The sequence below is a fragment of the Candoia aspera genome, chromosome 3 (assembly GCF_035149785.1).
Source record: "Candoia aspera isolate rCanAsp1 chromosome 3, rCanAsp1.hap2, whole genome shotgun sequence".
Taxonomy (NCBI): domain Eukaryota; kingdom Metazoa; phylum Chordata; class Lepidosauria; order Squamata; family Boidae; genus Candoia; species Candoia aspera.
Genome location: NC_086155.1, coordinates 7,928,077 through 7,947,576, shown reverse-complemented (window position 1 = coordinate 7,947,576; position 19,500 = coordinate 7,928,077). Strand labels below are relative to the sequence as shown.

Here is a 19,500-nt window from a genome sequence, read left to right as displayed (position 1 = left end):
GAGGAAGCAGTTTGCTGCTGCTCCCACTTCCTCTTTCTCTTCCTTCTTCTCTACCGGAAGCAAGCACAGGATGTGTGCTGCTCTCCTCCATTCTGGGCACCAAGTGGTGGGCCTGGAATTCCCCTTTCTTCCATGCAGCTCTTGGCAGCTGTAGGGCTGACAGTTTAGGGCAAACTAAGTATTTAGACAGGAAAGAAGCACAAAGGAACTTCATCTTTTCCACCAGGATGGATGTAGCAGAAGCAACAATAAAGTCAGTAAAAATTCTTTTACTTATCTTAACCTAATCTGTCTAAGCATGTAATTCTTTATGCTTGGGAGGGCTGTGTGTGTAAGATCCATAACCTGTATTTCTCTGACATGCTCACTGAAGCTATCTAAGATAATTTTCTTTTTCTGTGCCAGCTTCTCAGCTGTGTTACAAGCTCTGCTCTATTTCAATGGTTCCAGCAGGCCACTAAATTGGCTTCACATAGTTCATCCCTGAGCTACATATATTCTCTTCTGTTGGAGGTACAGATTCTCCAGAAATACCCATCTCACCACATTTAGGCTAGACTTGCCTAATGGAGAAAACCAGCAGCCCAGATTATGGTTATTCAGTAACTGCAGTTCAGCTGTAGTTGCGAAATCTGTCAACATAAACTTGTAGTAGGATTAAAATCTGGGGCAAATTCAGAGTGGCTGCCAAGTGCCCCATAAAAAAGCGTTTTGGGGGGTTTTTTTCCATTGTAATAAGCAGCAGTACTTTCCTCTCAATCATGTGCTACCTACACAAAGGAGTCCACAGGTAGCCATAATATCAAAGTGTCAAAACATGCATTGTGGTGTCATAATGCAAGATCTGCTCTTTTGTACTTTTGCACAGGTATGTAAGGGGCAGAATTTGTAGAGAAATGCTGCTCTGTTCTGCCCTTGGGAGGCCCCACATTATTTCTGCAGTAACAATACCCCATTGAAAAAAAATGTATTTAAGCAAAGTGCTTCATAAATGATTGGTTTGGGGCATTCAAACTCTCTCTAAATAGTCTTATTTATGGACATAATAATACTGACCTATTGACTTTGCAGTGAAGTTTTAAGGTTTGCTGAAATGAAGTATGCATGAATAGCCTTGAACAGACAGTATTAAAATGTCCAGTATTGTTATTACAGAGGCATGCTACTCGATTCATAAAACGCCCTAATCATTTCTAGGTACAATCCTACAAGAAGCCATCCCAAAACATCCCATGGAGAGCATAACTCCAGATAGATTCCTGTAGAGGATATCCTGCACATGGGAGGGAGGAGGAGTGAGTAAGAGTCATCAGGTTGAGTGAAGCTTACTTCCAAGTCGACACATCAGATCATTCTGTGGCTGTGTTCACACCACATATTTAACTAGGTTATTCAATTATCTAATTTTCTGGGATGGAACAAGATATTGAAGCATAAGCTAGCTGAACTGGCTGGGTCTAAGAAAAAAAGGTCTATCATTGAACAAGCTTACATTGTTCTAATACATCTGGTAGATCATTCCCAGACTTGATTAAGTATATTGAGAAAGAATTCTGCTAGTCTCATCCAATAAAATCAATGTACAGCCTAGAGGTTTATAACTGGGGAGCCTATGAGCTTCCCTATCTATGTGGTCACTAAGAGTTGACACTGATTTGATGACAACTAATGAATCAATGAGCTTTCATATCTATCTGTCTGTCTGTCTGTCTAGTCTCTAAGAGTTGACACCAAGTTGATGGCACATAATCAATCAACCAATCAATGAGCTTTTCTAGGCCTGCAAGTACTCTATCAAGAATTACTTACTTTGTATTTCTTTTCCTCCCTCCCCTACATTTGGAAAATAGACAAAAAGTACCTAAATATATTTTTAAACGTTACAGTCCTATGAAGCTTTTGTACTTGTCAAACTTCAACTGATATTTTCTCCTCCTGAGGAGAAGGAACACTGTTAAGCCAAGAACTCTCAAGCTGTAGTCTGTCATCTTCCAGACAAACAAAATGCAGAGTTTTGACATTTCTGTCAATCTCCCAGCTTTGACAGTGTATTCCTTTACAGATGGAGAGGAACACCTGTGCTGCATTCCTCTTCTGCAGTCAGAGCTGTTGCTGCTGTTGCTAAGTTCTGAAGAATAATTTATGAAGTATTTGATGGGATGGGTTCTTTGCAAGAGCAGTAAGTAGGTTGGCTTATGGCAGTGTTTGGACAGTGCAGGTGGCAAAGATTGCCATTTCTTTGGACAGGTGACTCAGTTCCATGGGTAGCAGCATGTAAGTTCTGGTGAGCTCAGTCAACTGGGAAGCAAATCATCTTCTAAGTCCTTCCACCTATCACAAAAGCCTAAGAGGCTGTCTTTCCTGGTTTCTAACCACTGAAGAACCACTGAAAAAAATCTGTGGTGGTCAAATGGGAGCTGGCCCTATCACAGAGTTAGGGGCTTGCCCTCTCCCAATTCTTTTTATTTCTTTTTAGTAAAAGATGAAACATTTATACAATCTAAAGAGAAACCAGAGTTTGAGTGGTTGGAGAGCTTCTGCCCAGTCAGATAGCAGCTTACAAATTAGTAAAAAATGAAACGGGGAAGGGGAAGGGAAAGGAAAATACAATATGCTGGACAAGCACAAAGTGTAGATGATCTGTTAGAAATGAAGCACTCTCTGCTAGAATCTCCAAAAAAGATACTGGAGAAGTTTCAAACTGTTACAGATCACAAGAATATTATAAAGAAAAAATTGAATCTTCCCAAACATAGTCTGAAGAATGAAGCAATGTTGAAATTCCACCCAATTCCCTAACCTGTACAGAAGTATGAAGAACATGAGGCTTGGGATCAGTGCCAATTCCTGGCTATCTATTTCTATGGAACGAGAAGATCCTGAAGACCAAGTTTCTCTACATTTTCTTCAGCTTCTCGAGGGATTCCAGCCATCCATCAGAGGCTTTAGGGAGATGGAAACATCATTTTTTAGCGAGTCCCTTTCCATGAACTTTTTTGAATTCTACCCTTTGTTTTAAAATACGAGTTTTTTTTGTTTTGTTTTTTTCTGTCTCCAGGAGAGGTAGGGTCTAGGGAAACTGACTCTCTATATATATGACAAAGCCTTCTCTCACTCTTAGGGATGTGCACTGTGCATCTGAATCTGCAGACTGCAAATTAGCATGTCAGCTACTTTCACAACAGCCCCATGTCGAGATCTTTCTGGGACTTTGCTCAATAGTTAATCCTTCAGTAAGTAGTTGAAACACACCATTGACCAATAATCTGAACTACTAGATGGCTGCAAAGATCTGGGAAACTAACTCTGCCATTTGTTAATCATCTGAGTTTCTGCAACCTGGATATGTTAGACTAGTTTAGCTCCAGGTTATTTAGGAGTAAGCACTATGCTCCCCAGGTTAATTGTCTAGGTCAGTGGGTTTACGCAACATGCTAATCCCCACTCCACATCCAGTTAATTTAAGGTACCCTAGATGCTTGTGAAGAAATTATTTACTTTTGCCTACATAACTCCTGAACAAGATTAGAATGCAATCAAGAAGGCAAGAAGAATAGCAACTTTAAGGGTGATCAATAGGATGTAAGTTCAGGGCAGGATTTCTCAACCTTTTCCTTTAGAAGGTTCATTACTTCACTTCCATAAATCTATGGGTTGGCAATCTTGAGTCTCCTGTCATCATGTGTGTAAGACCCCTCTAAATGATGTCTACAGGGCCTCCAACCTTGGTAAAGAAATTTAAGAAATACATCAGAAATGCCTGAAATTTCATGAGGTCACCAAATCCAATTAGATTTGAGGTCTTCTCCAATCCACAACCTGAGATTTGGGGTGACAGGATCAAACTTGTGAAATCTGAGTCATTTTAAAGCGTTTTGTTGTTATAAGTTTATCTTGACGCCTGTACACCTGCACTGATGTGTCTGTGAAATCTCCAGAAGTCTTACCTTGAATTGAAATTAACTTTACTTTCTCATTTTAAAAGAAACAGAAGTAGGCATGCCATAGAACATGAGTTTCTAGCATCAACTTTATTTCCAAGAATGCTTCTTAGCTCCCAGACATGCTTAGAATTTGTCATAGGAAGCACCCCATGAGAATAATGGGGAGTAGGAACAGTTCACCAATTTCTCTTTTGGTAAATGAGCATTGTAAAACTGGCCCATTCTACCTTGGCAGTGTTTTGTGGCAGATCCCACGAGACAATCTCAAAGATACATCTGTGGCCAAAAGATTTCTCCATCCCTGGCTTCAACAAAACTATGTTGCCTGATATAAATAATTCCCTGTACAGCTAAAATATATTTGTTTATTTATGTATTTCTGAGATTCAGAAGCTCACAACTCCACAATGATTCTGGGCAGCTTATGTCAAGTAAAAACAGGAAAGAAAACAAGAAAAAAAACAACAAGAAAATGTTATGCATCTGGAGAAACCCATGCTAACAAAAACATCACCTACAAAGTATCCCCCAAAGTCAGGGAGAACAGCCAAGTTTTAAAGGCCTTCCAGAGCATAATCAGGGTGGGGACAACACAGATCTCTTTCCAGGGGGCAGGCACCACAACAGACAGACAGGTGCCACATTCAGTTAACATTCAGTTCTGATCATCTTATGAATTTGTCTGCAGTGGCAATAGGAATTGTACCCGCTATGCTATAGAAGCAAGCCTACTGAGATACTCAATTTTACTGTGGGTTTATTCCCATCCAAGAAATTCTTAAACAGTGTGGCAAGGAGTTATATAGACCAAAATCTCAAAGTTTTAAAAAGGGAGCATAGGTAGAAAAACTGTGTTGCTCCACCGTGCTACTACCACTGAGATCCTTCTGGATCAGAAGAAGAGAGCCAACTCCTCCTCCAAGTTCAGAGTTCCCACTGATGGTAACTTGGCTAAGGAAATGATCATTCTGAAACTAGCAACACTTACATTTTGGTAGTAAGGTAACCATGAAGAACATAGGTCTACGGCATGCTAACATTGCCTCTATTACAAAACCAGAATTATACCTTCAGAAGTAGTATCGTGTCTTCTATGTTTATTGGGGAAATAGATAAACATAAAATATTACTACCACCACCACTTCAAAATGATACTTGTGTTTTTACATTAAGATTTGACTTCATACTGATGTTAGCTCCTCAGAAGTTCTCTTCCTGTCTTTTCAACGTCTTAGACATGGAGTTGATGGTGGGATTATGTTCCATCTCTCATTTTCTCAGAGAACCTGTTGATTATGAATAATAAAACCTTACTTATCAATAGCATTGCATAACATTGTCTACATGTGTCTTTATTTTCTTTTGTTTTCTATGAAGAAGTTATCTTCTTTCCTTTTTATGCTGAGTTTATTTTCCCCCCTCTCTGGTTTCTGAGATATGTTCCTGAGTTATGGATCCTGGTGACTTTTTTCTGACACCAATAGCTCTTACCAGGATGAAGCTAACACCATCAGGCATCTTGGAGCCACAAGCTTTGAACGGGCTGACATTCATGTCCACAGCAGATGTCAACAGAGTTGGGACCTTATAATGTTCTGGACCTCCAGTAGCTGGTCAATGATGCCCATGTGGGATACTGGACAGCAAGGGGAAAAAACTTTTTCACCAGCCTTTCAACTTCACTAGAGTTTTATTGTGGTATTTATTGATTTTGTTATTATGCTTCATTGTAGTGTTTCTGCGAGTTAATTATAGTGTTTTATTGTTTCTTTTTTTAGTGCTTAATGCAGGGAGTGTTGGCAATGTTTTGGGACTCCAGCAGCTGCCCAAAGAAGCTCACTTCACTTTCAACACAAGGCAGCAAGTGGAAAAGATTGTTTTTCCCCCTAGAAATTTTCAAATCCATCACTTTATTGTAGGGTGTTATTGTACAGTTTTATGGTGACATTAATTATGTTGCAAGGTTTTACTGTAAAGTTTTAGTGACTTAATGATCATCCTTTTTTGTAGCCTATTTATTTATTTATTTACATTTATTTATGTGTTCAATGCAGTGAGTTCTGACAAGGTTTTGGGGCTCCAGAATCTGCTTGTGATGGGCACATTTTAACAGTGGACAGCAAACAGAAAAGACTTTTTTCATTTCCCTGTGACTTCAGAGACACATTCATCTAGGATCCTGAGAAACCACACTGAAGTGGTTAGCCACTGTTTTCTTCTGAGTTTCGTTTGACTTCTTAGTCTACCCTATAGTCTAGAAATATCTTAGCGGTCTCTCATCCAAGTTCTACTACATTCCAATCCTGCTTAGCTTTTTAAGATCAGCCAAGGTATAATAGTGTTTTATCCTACCTTGTGAATAAAATACTTTGTACTTTCTTAATTCATTCATAAGCTGTCGCGTCGCGCGACCAGTCCTTCGCCCTTCGGCCTATGGGATTCCCTGGGGGGGAATGAGCCAACGATGCCCTCGCAAGGGTGAGGTCGAAAAGACAACGGCAGGCACAGGATTCTTTTGTGGCGAGAGACGCTACACCTCAGGAGATTGCTGGTACTGCCCCCTGGTGCCACACCCCCACCTCCTTTTATTCAGCAGTTCTATCAGGGCGGGGGAGTGAGTACAAAGAGAATAGGGAAATACAAGTCATGCCCTTATAAGGGAATATACAGCATTCTGAGGCTACGTGAGAGACGTGCAATCTAGCTGTGCAGTAATGGAGTCAGGTTCGTCACAATAAGCCATGCCAGAAATATTTCAATTGAGGTACAGCCCAAGAAATCACTCAATCCAACAATGATGAATCATAGAATTAGGGTTGGAAGGACAACAAAAATAATCTAGTGCTGGGATTCTAGGCATTCTTATGGAAAGAACATCTGTCTTCCAGACCCTGTGGCATCACCTTTTGATATATAGCACTGTTACTTGAAAGAGTGGATCCCACCAATGCCAAAATCTCTAGCCCCTTCTCTCCCATTTGGATGCTAACGAGATTTCTCTATTCCTTCTCTTACTTTCCCATCCAGGTCAATGTTTTCATCTCCTTCATTTTCCCAATGGCTGTTATCTCTATTCTGAACACCATCATAGCCAACCAACTCATTATCATGTTCAAGCAAGCGGCACAAGAAAACCAAGTGTGCACAATTGGAGGACAGCAAACCATGTTTAGCATGTCCATGGAACCTGGACGTGTTCAAACCCTGAAGCACGGAGTTCGAGTTCTGCGTATGTACCCCTCTGATTTTAAGCAATGTTCATACATCTGATATCCAGTTTATCTGTTTGGCTGAGGTCTTACACCCTGTGGCTCGGAAATGATGTATGCATTTTCTACTACATCGTAAAATTCACAGAGCTGTAGATTCATTTTAAAAAAGACTAGAATCCAACCATGTATTAATCTATTAATGAAATTATGTTAAGATGTGTAAAAGAAACAGTTGGTAACATAATTTTCAGTGGGGCCTGCATAGTAGTGTCCAGATAATGTATCCAAGGACATAAAAGTCTTCTTGCTGTCCCTTGACCTAACATTCTCCCCATCTGCAAATTTATTCAAGGTACCACCAATGGCATTTCTTCCTCTGTCTATAAAGCTTTGGTAGCAGAGATTGCATGGAATATCACAAATTAACACAAAGGCACTACTAATTGATTACTCATTTACTGAGACATGGCTACTTGGGTGGATGGATGAATAAAATATAAGATTGTGCCTAATTATGTCAGCGACTATAAATAAGCACATAATCTTCTTCTAAGCCATCCAGTTCTGTCTACTGAAGAAAGAACACATGAAAGGCATAACAACAAATGTAAATCCAAGATTAGGTTGAATAATATCATTTCAACGTTTCTCTATCCTGATCCAACACTTCAGCAACTGTTATAAATTTTAGTTTGTTTTACAGGGAATGATTGGTTTTTCTACCCATGAAAATCATAATACATTATTGCAATTATATAATATATGTTATTATTGTTATTTATGTTATTTATTTATTTTATATCCTGCCTTCATAATTTTTATAAATAACTCAAGGCGGTGAACTCAAGGCGGTAATACTCCTTCCTCCTTTTTAATCTTCAGTTGAACTGTCCGTACTGATACTTTTTCTGTTCATCATGAAACCATCTTAATTTTTGCATGCAGAATTCAAACACCAGTCTAAAGACCAAACCTCTATGATGTAGGGCAGGGTTTCCCAACCAGGGTTCCATGGCACCCTAGGGCTCTGTGAGAGGTCCCTAGGAGTTCCCTGGGAGATCACGATTTATTAAAAAAAATATTTCAAATGTGGGCAACTTCATATTAAAGAGGTACTTTTCGTTCTTTATGTTTAGTTTAAGAACACCGTTAATGCATATAGACAGGCCTACCCATGAAACGAATGTAATAATTTTGTAACTTCTGGCCTATATTTGAGCCTGAATGTGCAGGGATTCCCTGAAAAATATTTCAAGGGTTCCTCCAGGGTCAAAATGTTGAGAAAGGCTGCTCTATGATGTAGGGCTACCAGAACTGTGTTGTAAAATTCCAGGTGACCACCAGATGGGAGCAGAGAGTTAGATTTTTGTATCTCTTTTCTGTCATTGAGTGGCCATTTCAATGGCTGTAACCCAGACCTGTAAACCTTAAGGATGTAGTGTGAACATGACCCAAACGTAATTCTTTTTTAAAACAAGGCTAAGGCCTTTCACTGAAATTCAGTACTGAGAATATTGACAATGTGCGAGAACTAACAAAGCTGGTTCAAATTCAAACAGAAAGATGGATTTTTCATGGCAATGTGCCATTTGGAGTTCAGTAATTTCAATCAGTAGCTGCTACTTTGGCAAATTTCACACTTCAACAGCTATAGCAAAACAAGTCCTCCAGCTTCTATTCCAAGTGAAAATAAGGGGGTTAGTGCCAAATACCAACAATACTTGCCAACAGAAAAGAATTACAGGTGGCAGCATCTCATAAAGAATTGAACAGGGTCTGACACGGATGGGAATCCACCAGAAAATCCTAGGATTCTGGAGTAGAGTGGGAAATAAAAAACACACAAACATCCCAGGGAGTAGCAAATTACAAGGGTGAAATATCATCAGTATGACGATTATACTCATTCATATGCACACACAGAAGTCTTGCACTTCAATGTAGAAATGTTCAAGTATGAACTCCATTCACAAAAAAATTATGTGTGGGCTAAGAATTCTGGAGGTGAAGTCCACACATCTCAAAGTAGTCGAAGTTGGGAACTGGGGTAGACCAAAAGCATCTCAGCACTGATAGCAAAAGTGAGTTTTGAAATGGAGACTCTGCAATTTGAAGTCACAAAGCCAAACCGTCTTTCTCTGCTGCCAGTTCATTTTGGATTGTTTCTGCATTGGCTTTATTAAAAAAGATCAGAAGAGATGCCAAAATAGAGATTTGGGGTGTGCTTGAGCACCCAAGCAGTCTGGTCCACTGCAAAAGTCTTCCAAACACCTCACTGCCTCGGAATGATACAGTTGCTCCTGACATATTGACAATTTAAAAGATTAGATGATGAAATGGATTTGTTCACCCACTGAAAATAAGATTGGTTTCAGCTGAATTTCACAACCCAGGCTTCAAAGGGCCAGCACAATCTTCTGATTGTGTTATGTTTTCTCCCTGGCATGGACTGAACTGATGAGCAGGTAGCCTTCTGTCATAAAATGATACCAGTGTAGGAAAAGCAATTATGCTGATAAGAATGAAAGTCAGATTGAATTATTGCCATATAGACACTGCAGATTGGGTAAATAAGGAACAGCTAACTCCATTATTCCTTTACTAGCAGACTTGGCTGCTGGATGCCAGTTAGAAAGAAGCCAAAGGAGGATCACTCAGAAATTTTATTTTATTTTATTTAAATTCATTGGCCACCCAAGGCCAGTGGACTTGAGTGAGGTATCAGGATATTCAGGTGAATCTCCATGTTTGCAGTATAAACATTGCTTAGGGAGAAACTGTAAGGGGATAACCCACCCTTAGCACCAAACAGAAAGGGCCAGGAGCAACAAACCCTGAAAAAACTAGGAAGACTTATTATTTCAAAATGTTAACAAAAGCACCAAAACCCTCCAAGTTCCCCTAGCTACCTTGTTGCCATTCCCCTGTTGCATTCAAAAGCCCTTGTGAATTGTGAAGATGGAATGTGTGTGTGCCAGCAATTTCCAAATGTGTGCTTTTTCCAATAATGCAACCACGGTTGAATATTGCTATGGCAGCTGGATGGAAGGAGAGCGGAGATAAGTTTGAAACAATGCCAAAAGGAAGAAAAAAGCTCCAGAAAAAGAATAGGGAAGAACAGTGCGTAAGGGAAAAGGAGACAGCTTAATGATTAAGCCCGGGAGCTGGGAGGCAGGATGAAGCAAGAGTTCCTACCATTGGAAAAATGGACCACCTACAAAATCTGCTGACTTGCAACAATTCAAAGAAAAACACCAACAATCCTGTTGTTTTCAGTAATCTGAAGACTGAAGTAGTACAGAACTACGAGGAGAAGCTTCCCAGCCACAAAGCTGATATTCTACTACTGCATTTAAAAGATCCTATGAACTATGAAGATGATAAGACAGTGTGTCAATTATTTTGTGCTAACAGGCACTTTCCACAATGGTCTTAATTATGGTTGTATGGATTGGGGATTGGGGAGAGATGGATGCTGAACCTCTACAGTAGTGTTTCTCAACCTTGGCAACTTTAAGATTTGTGAACTTCAACTCCCAGAATTCCCCAGCTAGCAGGAAGTCCATGCATCTTACAGTTGCTAAGGTTGAGCAACACTGCTCTACAGGATGGAGAGACGAGGTGTCATGGCTGGCTGGGCCTAGGAGACAGTTGAGGCCCAACTCAGCCTTTCTCCACTGAGAAAGCAGACTACTCATAAGGCTGCAGTCATTCAGAGGAAAATACTTCATTGTTGCCATTTCCAATAAATCAGAGCAGAATCAGAATAAACATATCAGCTCTCAACACAAATGTCTTTCTGAGATATATCAGATCAGAGCTGATTCCAAGTGGAAGTGTCCACAGTGACACTTGTAGGAAAAAAGATGGATTCTGAGAAATTTCTACTGGGAATAGAAAATTCATCCCAGAGAAGCTGGTTGGTTTCCTTAAGGTCTATCTGAATGGAGCAAGATTTAAATCCTTTTTATCCAAAATTATTCTTCAAATATCTACATCCCTTTCTTTGGAGTGAATACTTCTCTTGTTGAATAAGAGCTCTTGATTTTAAAATGGTGCAGACTTCACCCCTCCTTCCACCAGAACTTAAGCTGTAGCAACAAGGGCAGACCAGAAGATGATTGAAAAGTGCTGTTGTGTGCAGATCACCAACCTAATGCATATTTCTCTCCTTTACAGGTGCTGTTGTGATTGCCTTTGTGGTGTGCTGGCTTCCATACCATGTGCGGCGACTTATGTATTGCTATGTGTCAGAAAACCAGTGGTCAGAGTGAGTAATCTGATTCTTATCATTATTTTAAGTTGACCCACAGGCTAATACTCCAGTCTTCTCTCCCAAGACATCTTGGGATGTCTTCTGTGGATTCCTCATCTGCTACTGGGTCACAATGCCATGAGCAAAAGAGCACAATCCCAATTCGTGAGTACCCTCTTGACTCAGATACACAGTAGTTGGCCTTTTAAAGTTCTGGTGCAATCTGGAGATCTATCTCTTGATCAGGCATTTGGTTAAGCTGCTATTCCTTCCGGACTGGTTCAGTATTGTCCCGTATCATCTGTTTAAAGCTGTTTGCGGTTTTGAGAATGTCATTTTTTTAGCGCTGCCTATTGAATTATTTCTATCTTCCCTATTCTTAACCTGCTGGAAACTGTTTTGAATTCCACCCAACTTTTACCATTTCCATTCCACATGGTGAACATTTCTGAAGAACCACCATGTTGGGAGAGACAGGGATATCTGTAAGAACAGTAAAAAAACAAAGAAGTCCAGATGGTCATCACAGCCATGCAATCAAAGTCCTACACTTTTTGTACTTCCATCTTTGGTACAAAAGGGTGGGGCTCCAGTCTTGCAGTTGTGACCACCATCTTGACTGTTTTGACCCCCCTCTCACGAACCTGCCTGGGGAAAATGATGGATTTGATGATATCCCTTTGGAATATCATGCCCCAGGAGTTGAGACAGGTTTCCTCGCTCCTGGCCTTCCCAAAGAAATTGAAGACCTGGTTCTGCCGCCTTGCGTGGGATGAGGAGGGTAACGGCTCCACCTAGGGGTGGTTGGTGCCATAGCACCCTCTACTGATTGGGATTCCATCTTCTCTTGGATTTTATATTTATCATCTTAATGTTTTTAAAGTGTGACTGAAACTGAAATAAAAACAACTTTTATTGTTGTTTTTATTGTAAACCGCCCAGAGTCCCCCATCCGGAGAGATAGGCAGTAGTATAAATTTAATAAATAAATAAAATAAATCAGTTTAGGACTGAAGGAGCTGATGGGGAGACCTTCTTGGAATATGTATGTATGTATGTATATGTATAAATTTTATTAAAAGTTTTACAAAGAACATAAAAAGTAACACCTCTTGGAATCTGTCTTCTGAGGCAATGTTCCTCAACCATGCTGGCTGGGGAATTCTGGGAGTTGAAGTCCACACACCTTAAAGTTGCCAAGGTTGAGGAACCCTGTTCTAAGGGAATAAGCAAGGGGTTTGTTTTTTTTTTCACTTTTTGTTAAAAGAATAACTCCTTTTAAAAATAAAACCTAATAACATGAGTATCTGTAGCCATTTTCATGCCTAATTTACTTCCCTCCAGATTCTGCCTTAAAAAAAAGATAAGGTACAAAGAGATGATTTGGTGCTATCCAATCAGCTGTCAATCTTTTAGTGGACATCGGAAGCATTGTATGGCTGTGGGGGCTGCCATGTCTGCTCTCAGGTCAAGCTTCACCTGTCCCATGGTCTTCTTTAACTACTAGCAACTTGTTAAGATCTCAGATCAGGACCTCATTCCTAGCTGAACCCTCCTGCTTGAGGAATCTGCGAAACCCTCAGTTGCCCGGCAAGTTCTATTCTTCCTCCAGGCCACGCTACTCTGGCTTTTCCAGCTCAGGCAGTACATCTCCCAGAACAGAGGAAATGCAAGTTTTCTATTCCAGAAGATTTATTTCCAGAAAACTGCCAGTCTGTAGAAAGCAAGGAAGATGACCTTGATGGAAATATGAAAAAAAAAATTCCTTAGACAAAAGAAGCTGGAACATCTTTTAAGGCCAGGGCAAGGAGGTAACATTCAGAAGCGGCTTAGGGAGACACCTCCCTAATTCATGGGGGTATAAGAAGGAAGGGAGGTAAATCACAGACTTGCAAGATTCTGCTGTTATAGCCAATCTCAATAATAGTAGCTTTAGACTTCCTGTGCAACTGATTTCCTGGTCTGGTCTACCTAGTGGGGCTGACCTAGTCCGTTCATGGGACTGTCAGAACAGTGCTGTCTGGAAGAAGAACACAACTTTCCACATTTCCCTGGGGCATTGCAGCAACAGGACAGTTTGCAGATACTTGCAGGAGATAACAGGGATTTAACAAGATCCACTTGCAGGAGATAACAGGGATTTAACAAGATCCACTTGGGGTGATGGCAGGGATTTAACAAGATCCACTTGGGGGTGATGGCAGGGATTTAACAAGATCCACTCGCAGGAGATAACAGGGATTTAACAAGATCCACTTGCAGGAGATAACAGGGATTTAACGAGATCCACTTGCGGGAGATAACAGGGATTTAACAAGATCCACTTGCAGGTGATGGCAGGGATTTAACAAGATCCACTTGCGGGAGATAACAGGGATTTAACGAGATCCACTTGGGGGTGATGGGAGGGATTTGGCAAGATCCACTTGGGGGTGATGGGAGGGATTTAACAAGATCCACTTGCGGGAGATAACAGGGATTTAACAAGATCCACTTGCAGGAGATAACAGGGATTTAACGAGATCCACTTGCGGGAGATAACAGGGATTTAACGAGATCCACTTGTGGGAGATAACAGGGATTTAACGAGATCCACTTGTGGGAGATAACAGGGATTTAACGAGATCCACTTGCGAGGGATAACAGGGATTTAACGAGATCCACTTGCGGGAGATAACAGGGACTTAACGAGATCCACTTGCGGGAGGTAACAGGGATTTAACAAGATCCACTTGCGGGAGATAACAGGGATTTAACAAGATCCACTTGGGGGTGATAACTGGGAGTGAACCTCAAACTTTCTCTGCACAAAGTATGTGCTTTAGTGGGTGAATGCCTTCAAGTCAGTGTTGACTCCTAACGACTGCCTGGACTAGTCCCAGGCAAGATGGCAAGATTTCAGAAGTGGTTTGCCATTGCCTGCTTCCCAGGGCTGAGAGAAAGTGACTGGCCCAAGGTCCCCCAGCTGGCTTTGTGCCTAAGGCGGGACCAGAATTCAGTCTCCTGTTTCTAGCCTGATGCCTTAACCACTACGCCAAAATTGGCTCATGTGCTTTCTACTAGTTAGGAATTATCTAACCAGATAGATCTACATGGGGATGGCTGCTATAGACTACTCCTCCCACGCTTGGACTGTTTTTAGATTCTTTCGCCACTTGGGCTTTTTATCTTTACTCTTAGTTATATTATTTATTATTGTAATTTTATCCTGTATATTTTATGATGGTTGTTTTAACTGATCATTGTAAACCGCCCAGAGTCCCCCGATGGGAGGAGATGGGCAGGGACAAATTGGATAAATAAATAAATAAATCAGTATGCCCCAAGAACAGAGCTACTGACTCCTACAAACTCAGCCATACTATGGATCCATAGCTATCAAAACATTGCACAGGTATTATTCTCAGTGCAAGTTCCTCTCCTATGGAACATCCTGCTCCCTGAGGTGGGGTTGACCCCGCTTCTGTGGAGCTGTGGGTCCCAGTATTGACTGTATCGTATTGCATTGTTATTATTCTATTGTATTGTTTTTCTATTATTACTGTGATTATCTTCAATATCTTTCCATTGCCTAGAGTCCAAGTAAATAAATGAGCTAAGCTTCATCTAAATCACTAAAAATAAAATAAACTGTAGCTATACAATTCAAACGTATGGCTAGTATTTCTTGCAGCTCTCCCTTCCTGGTTGAACTGGGCTCAATTTAGAATATCTTCCTCTTTTTCTCTCCTCCCAGCTTCCTTTATGACTTCTACCACTATTTCTACATGCTGACAAACATCCTCTTCTATGTTAGTTCAGCTATTAACCCAGTCCTATATAACTTGGTCTCCACCAACTTCCGCCAGATCTTCCTTTCAACCCTTATTTCCATGTGCCTGCCGTGGAGAAAGAAGAAGAAACGAACCAAGTTCAACAGAAAATCCAACAGCATCTCTAGTAATCACACTTTTTCTAGCCAGGTCACCAGAGAAACTACATATTGAGACTTCGGCATTCCCAAGAAAGAAAGAAAGGAAACAATGCCCCAGCTCAAGACAGGAAACAGAGCTTGTGAAAGAGGGCTGTCCTGCTTTTAGACATGACCTCCAAATTCACCACCGCATGAACATTTTTAGCTGATTGTTGTCCGTTGGAATGAATAGGTGTGCATTCCACAGGTTAACACCGAGGTGATGTTACTGCATTGGCCTCTAGCTGTTGTGAGTCATGTCTCCATGTTTTGTAATTTTGATCCAGCATAGAAGTTGCCTGTGATGTTCTCCAGGAAGCTTTTCACAACTATGGAGTCAATGTCGGCCAAGCTTGAATGCCTCTTATTCTGTACTTAATCTGTTTCTCAGTTTAAAAGTGCCATCAGCAAGAAGATTAAGATCACTTATCCTGGTTACCTTGAAATTATTAACTGATAGGGAGGAGGCTAGGAAAGAACAGGATCGTTCTTTTTTTGTTTTTATTTATTTATTGTTTTTTAGGGTGTGGGAAAGGCTATATTCCATAAGTCTTTATAGAAAGGGGAATGTAAATTTCAGTAAAGGGCATGCAATACTCAGGGAATGAGGTTATTACTGTATTTTTGGAATTAGAGCTGCATTCAAATTTCATATCCTGTGTAGGAAAATCAGTTTGGACACACACACCCCACCTTTTTTCAAAAGGAGAAATGCTTTGGTAAATCCATGATGTCATTATGGATGTAGCTTTGAAGAACAACACTTCAGTTTACCTTCTTTCTTTTTATTTATTTCATTTTCTGCACCAGGGCTTCATTTCTTGATCAAAGCTTCCAGAGATATAATATACAATGCATAAAATAGGAATTGCATAGGGGAAGGGAGCTTTGAATGTTTGCTAGAATAGAAAGGTGAAGTATAGAATGAGTTAATTAATTGCTTAATTAATGGACAAGCATCTAGATGTCTGCTATAGAGAGAGAGTATTTCCCCCCATAATATCAACATTAGCTTAGGGAGGATAGATGGAGTTAATCTTAATTAATGATAAATGCTTCTACTACAGCTGATATCAGAGCAAGCCTTGTTTGGTGACAACAATATTCTAGGTCCTCCACAGAATGGAGTATTATGTTAAGGACCTAAGCCATCAAAACAAAATTCATGGGAAACAAGTTAAAATGCAATTTATAGTAAGGCCAACATCACTGACACAAGTGAGCAGTTCAGTTAGGTTTGCAAAATTGAAATTGATAAAGCAAGGGGATATCCAGAGAACCAGGAAGATTCAAGAGCACAGGTCCCCATACCGTGATAAGGGCTGGACAGTGGAACCCAAAGGATCTTTCATTTACATAGAAAACTGTTCAAAAGTAAATATGTATATACTGCAGTGAATTGTGAGGCATGCCCCCTGCTCACATAGCTATTAGTAATTATGAAGCTGCATGGATCTCTCGAGCCATCTATGTTTCAAGAACTACTATGCCACATGGTCCACACTTTCAAATACTAATCTCTCCAGGTTCTGGAGATGTTCTACAACTTCACCCTCGTCTGCTGCTTTTCTCATAAGGCTGTTGAGTTGACCTTCCTGTGTTACATATTTGAACTTTGGGACCTTATACAGTAATGAAATGTTCAGGAGAATACACAACACACAGGGAGTTTCTGTTAACTTACAAAAGCTTTAATAATTACAATTGCTTAAGCATTACACACACACACACACTCACTTATTCCACTACAAAATTGATCAGGTAATACATAGGGCTTGGGGAAGACAGGGACACTTCAAGACCACTCAAGAGGCTTTATAGCTGAATAGGGATTTGAAGCCAGTTTCCCTTGGGTCTAAGGCCAATGAAATCTTGATCTCATATCAATACATACTGCAGATATCCTAAAAGATGGTTCTGCTCTTACATACACAGAACTTAGAGACACCTCTCAATAGTTGAGCATGAATATTTTGCTAAGCCATAATGTGATTCATTTGGTATGGCAGGACATGTGATGCTAGCAGTTGAACCATGCTGAATGTATGGCTTAATGCAGTGTGCAACTCTAGTAGATGTGGCTTATTTAATAAGGCATGGCTTACTGCTCTATGTCAAGCCATCCTTGTAACTCTTTGGCATGCCAGTTGGTCTTCAGCAACATGTAGCAAGCATTGCTGAAGAATGGGAAGAGAATTATCACTCTTTCTGTCTCCATTCTAAACATTACTGACAATGCCCCTGCAAAGCAGGGAAGCATAAGAGAAAAGCTCATCTGCTTTAAGAACTTAGACAAAGTCTACTACACCTGATAATTCAGTTCTGCTGAAATCAAAGAGCTGCTGTTACATACAGGATCAGAATTTCTCCAACTGTGGTAGCAGAAAGTGGGAAAATAACAAGTTTGGATAATCATAATAGTTACGATACTACAGGGCGACAGTATCATTTTAGACTACCTGGGGAGATCTCCAGTACAAAACATTACAAGCTCTTAGCTAGCAACTGAGAAATTCTTTATTTCAGACTGTGGGTGGCCTGCTACCCAATCAAGCCATCCTAAGCAAGCTGAACAAATGCACAGATGCCATAAAAAGAAATGAGTTTGTTTCATAAAGGATCAAAGCCAGCTTCCTTCCCCAGGAAATGTTGCCTTATAGCAAGCCAAAGACAGCAGGAAAAAGAATCCAGAGCATGGATAATTTCATTCAAATAAAATGTTAAAAAATAGAATCCAAGTTGGACAATCCAAAAGCTTGCTCCATATTTTGTGACATTTGATGAGAAAGGGGGCAGCATTAGATGCATGGACCTAGTGGCTCCAATCCAGAATCCTGAACTTTGCAAGCAAAATGCAGTTAAATAAAGCCAGAAGATTAAGGAGAGTGACTCATACATGCAATATATGTGCCTGAGTGTGTGACAGTGTACACATTCAAAGGTACAAACAGACTGAGTAAGATCTGGTAGTTACAGGGGATTGTGAGATACACAGTATTACCATTTTTTTACAATGCATGAAATGTAAAACTAGAATAGCCACATGGATCCATAACTAAAAGTCCAAAATCCTCAACTGAGTAATACTTTTATTAAAAGAAATCAAAATGGTACAAAAGAGTGTGGGAAAGTCTGGGTTCTCCAAAATTCTTTGACAGGCGAAGTGGCACATGAAGTAAGAGAGGAGAAAAGAAGCAGAAAAGTTCAAAAATTAGACCAAGTCTTATAGTATCTAACTGGAGACTTTGGACTGAATGCAAGAATTGCTTGGAAGCATTGTAGGAAACAAGTTACATGTAGCATTCTAGGACCGGAAAATTATAGTCCAATGAGATCTTATTGACAAACAATTCGTAGCAGTACACCAAAAGATCAATAGCATCTTGCAAAGTGTAACACAATATATGAAGCATAGAGAGTGTACTTGTGAATTTTCAGTGAGCCTAATGAAATTATAGAAGGTGACATAAATAATAATAATTTAAAAAATGTGCAAAGATGCTAGTGGTAACTGTCCATTTGGCTCTAGAATTCAGAGAATGTAGATCTCCATCAAATTAACACATACCATCTCTGACCAGAAAATCCCATGATCTCCTCCCAACAGTGTCCATCTATCGTGCTGGTTGGGGAATTCTGAGTGCTAAAGTCCACCCGTCTTAAAGTTGCCAAGGTTGAGAAACACTGCTCTGTACAATTGAGGTCCTGCTAAAGAAAGAGTTCTCTGCTCTGTAAGGTTTTCTCACATTCCAAATAAATAGGAAGGAGTTACTGAGGTCCAACACTTTGTTCAGTGCTGAAATCAAAAGCATCCTTGATAGATGATGTCCAAGTTCCACTTGAAGGTATCCAATGAAGAGGAGCCCATCACCTCTCTGGATCACTGGTTCCACTGTTCTTGTGAGGAAGCTTTTTCTAACATACTAATATCTGCACACCAATTTAAATCCACAAATAGAATGCCACTTGATGCTTTGGCATTCAGTGTGGCCACAAAACCACCAGAGATTCAAAGGATGTGGTCCAGCATGTACAACTGAGTTCTTCTTAGTAAAGGTAAAGGTTTCCCTTGACGTAAAGTCCAGTCGTGTCCAACTCTAGGGGGCGGTGCTCATCTCCGTTTCAAAGCCTTGGAGC

The 19,500-nt window shown here is 40.3% G+C and overlaps 1 protein-coding gene across 1 annotated transcript in view; it reads left to right on the top strand.

Annotated features, from left to right (window-relative positions):
* The window catches only part of NTSR1 (neurotensin receptor 1), a 113,425-nt gene extending 98,001 nt beyond the window's left edge, over positions 1 to 15,424 (top strand). The window contains exons 2-4 of the mRNA XM_063296959.1: positions 6,972 to 7,173; positions 11,336 to 11,426; positions 15,148 to 15,424. Of these exons, the coding sequence (XP_063153029.1) occupies positions 6,972 to 7,173; positions 11,336 to 11,426; positions 15,148 to 15,397 (543 nt within the window). The 3' untranslated portion in view covers positions 15,398 to 15,424. The remainder of the gene's footprint in view (positions 1 to 6,971; positions 7,174 to 11,335; positions 11,427 to 15,147) is intronic.
* The last annotated feature ends 4,076 nt before the right edge of the window (positions 15,425 to 19,500 follow it).